Genomic DNA, 2,520 nt, shown 5'->3' with positions numbered 1-2,520 from the left:
AAGAAAAGTTGTCACTGAAGTTTAAAAACTTGTGAAAATTTTTAGTGAATGATGATGTTTTGTGAATGATGATGTTTTGGAAAAATTGTCACTTAGGTGAAAGGATGTTTTCTGGATTAATATGCAAGTACAAAGCACTGTATTATATGTTATTCTGTAAAGTTCTGTCAGTGTAAATTATCTAGTTTCTTTATCTAGCTTTTGTTCCACTATTGGGTTTGTTTTTCTAATAATTACTCGTGCAGCAAAATACTGAGCAAGAAGCTGTAGATCTTATAATCAGGTAAAGTAGAAAAAGTTAACTACTTCATTATGCTTTCATCTTAGTATTTGTATATTTGATTTGTCTTCTTTGAACCAGCTTCAAGTCAAAAAGCCAGATCCTCTAGATAGCTGTTAAAAATAAGGTATTATTTGGTTTGTCAGTGATCTTAATATTTGGTAATATTTGGTCTTTGATGCTCACGACAGAGTTCCAACGCTGCATGATTACCTTGTTCAAGCAGATTGCTCATTGCCTCAATAGCTCGCATTTTCAGGTTTGTTTCATCATTGATATTCCTTCTTTTTAGTGTTCTATATTAAAAGGAAATACTAATCGATGAGATTGTTATCCTCTTGCTTGAACATGAACCAAAGTATATAAATTTGACCTTTTGATCCGAAAGTATAAAAAAGTTAATTGGATACTAGTTTTTATTTTTTTTTGCAATTGCATTTGTTGTATTTTCATATGTTTCTCAGTGAACTTCTAAACAATTCTTTTTTCATTAATTTATTAAGGCTTATTATAAGTTTCAGTTTGATGGTGCAAATTGTTTTCTTTTGTAATCCATCTGTTTCTTCTTTGGTTTAGGAAAGTTAAAGTGAATCCCTTGATAGCTGTTTCATAGGTTTGTTCCATTATTTTCTAGTACGTACTGGAATCACTATCAATAGCCCTCAAGGACTGTTTACAACCTTGCAATCAAATTAATTGGACTTATAATCTAATGTATGGTCATCTGGAGCATGAATATTGGAGGATTCATGAATGACTCTTCGGATGATGAATGTATGTCATTTAATATTGGTTCATCTCTAGTGTCTTGGCTGCACTTTGGGGCACAGGAGTCGCTTCAACCACTCTCACTGAGAATATTCACACTATTGCTACAACTAAAATGGGTAGTCGGAGAGCTATTGAGCTCGGTGCTGTCATTCTCATTCTGTTATCTTTTGTTGGTAAGCACCAATGCTATTTCTCCTCGCTATACATCAAAAGAAAGAATTCTTGTTACTTTTTTTTTCTTCCTGTTATCTAGCAATTGTTGCCATCCCAATTTTTGATCAGGGAAAATAGGAGGATTTATAGCTTCTATCCCAGATGTCATGGTGGCTGGTCTTCTTTGCTGTATGTGGGCCATGATTGCTGCTCTGGGCTTGTCAAACCTGCGATACAGCGAGACTGGAAGCTCCAGGAATAATATCATAATTGGCCTCTCATTGTTTCTCTCATTATCAGTACCTGCCTACTTCCAGCAATATGGACTTATTCCATCTTCAAATTCATCCGTTCCAAGTTACTTCCAACCATATGTTGTTGCATCTCATGGACCTATTCATACAAGTTCTCGAGGGGTATGTCTTCTTCTTCTCCTACAATGTTTGTGCTGATTATTACCCATGTGACCTTATATTAGTGTTTAGACTTGAAATATCAAGTTAGCACTTAGAAGTTACGTGGGGTATGATGCCCACATAATTATACTCTTGAATATATTCCCTTTGACAAATCAGTGATAGATAATCTAGTTCATAGGATCTTTCTGGAGTTTGAAGTTAGAATAGATCTGATTACTGATATGTGTGACAATTTCAGGTGAACTATGTTCTGAATACTTTGTTTTCATTTCACATGGTGATTGCATTTATTGTTGCATTTATTCTTGACAACACTGTTCCTGGGAGCCGTCAAGAACGTGGAGTATATGTTTGGTCTGAACCAGAGGCAGCAAAAAGGGAACCAGCCATTACCAAAGACTACGGCTTGCCTTTCAGAATCGGACGTATGTTCACATGGGTGAAATGGGTTGGCTTATAGCACATTGCGGACGGAAAAGATCCATTACCAAATTGACAGTTTTAACTTCATTCTTCCTTCTGCCACTACTAGTCTACTATTGGATCTTGTTCTAGGTTTAGCGATTTCACGAGTGAATTTTAAAACAGCGGTTAGTCAATGATGAGGTTTTGTAAAACTTGTGTGTTTGAAAAATTATTGTCATGAAGTTAAGGATAACTTGTATGATACAAATTTAATTTGTGGATCAATATGTATACATTTTGTTTGTATAATATAAAGTTTTATTTATTTGTTAAATAGTCTTATTATAAAAATGATTGTGGTTGTGGATATTCAATTATATGTAAATTTTGAGTATTTTTTATAATTTTTGCTATTTAATTAAGAAAAACACTATTTTTTATAAATTTAAAAAGACAACGTTTTTAAGTAATAAAAGACAACGCTTAAAAAAC

At 33.6% G+C, this 2,520-nt stretch overlaps 1 protein-coding gene across 1 annotated transcript; it reads left to right on the top strand.

The window, feature by feature from the left end:
• Positions 1–1,060: 1,060 nt before the first annotated feature.
• LOC121999982 (nucleobase-ascorbate transporter 12-like) lies at positions 1,061–2,224 on the top strand. Its single transcript, XM_042554573.1, has 3 exons — positions 1,061–1,224; positions 1,334–1,620; positions 1,862–2,224. Exons 1-3 carry the CDS (start codon positions 1,164–1,166, stop codon positions 2,081–2,083), a joined length of 570 nt encoding a protein of 189 aa, XP_042410507.1. The 5' UTR covers positions 1,061–1,163; the 3' UTR covers positions 2,084–2,224.
• The last annotated feature ends 296 nt before the right edge of the window (positions 2,225–2,520 follow it).

Source organism: Zingiber officinale, chromosome 7A (genome assembly GCF_018446385.1).
Source record: "Zingiber officinale cultivar Zhangliang chromosome 7A, Zo_v1.1, whole genome shotgun sequence".
NCBI lineage: Eukaryota > Viridiplantae > Streptophyta > Magnoliopsida > Zingiberales > Zingiberaceae > Zingiber > Zingiber officinale.
The sequence above is the reverse complement of the archived record's forward strand: the minus strand, read 5'-3'. Positions and strand labels throughout refer to the sequence as shown.

Bases quoted from the DNA above. Each gene is read 5' to 3' on its own strand.
- LOC121999982 (XM_042554573.1), top strand. From the start codon at position 1,164: ATGGGTAGTCGGAGAGCTATTGAGCTCGGTGCTGTCATTCTCATTCTG. The intron at 1,225-1,333 runs GTAAGCACCAAT...ATTTTTGATCAG, and splicing joins CATTCTGTTATCTTTTGTTG to GGAAAATAGGAGGATTTATA. The intron at 1,621-1,861 runs GTATGTCTTCTT...TGACAATTTCAG, and splicing joins TTCATACAAGTTCTCGAGGG to GTGAACTATGTTCTGAATAC.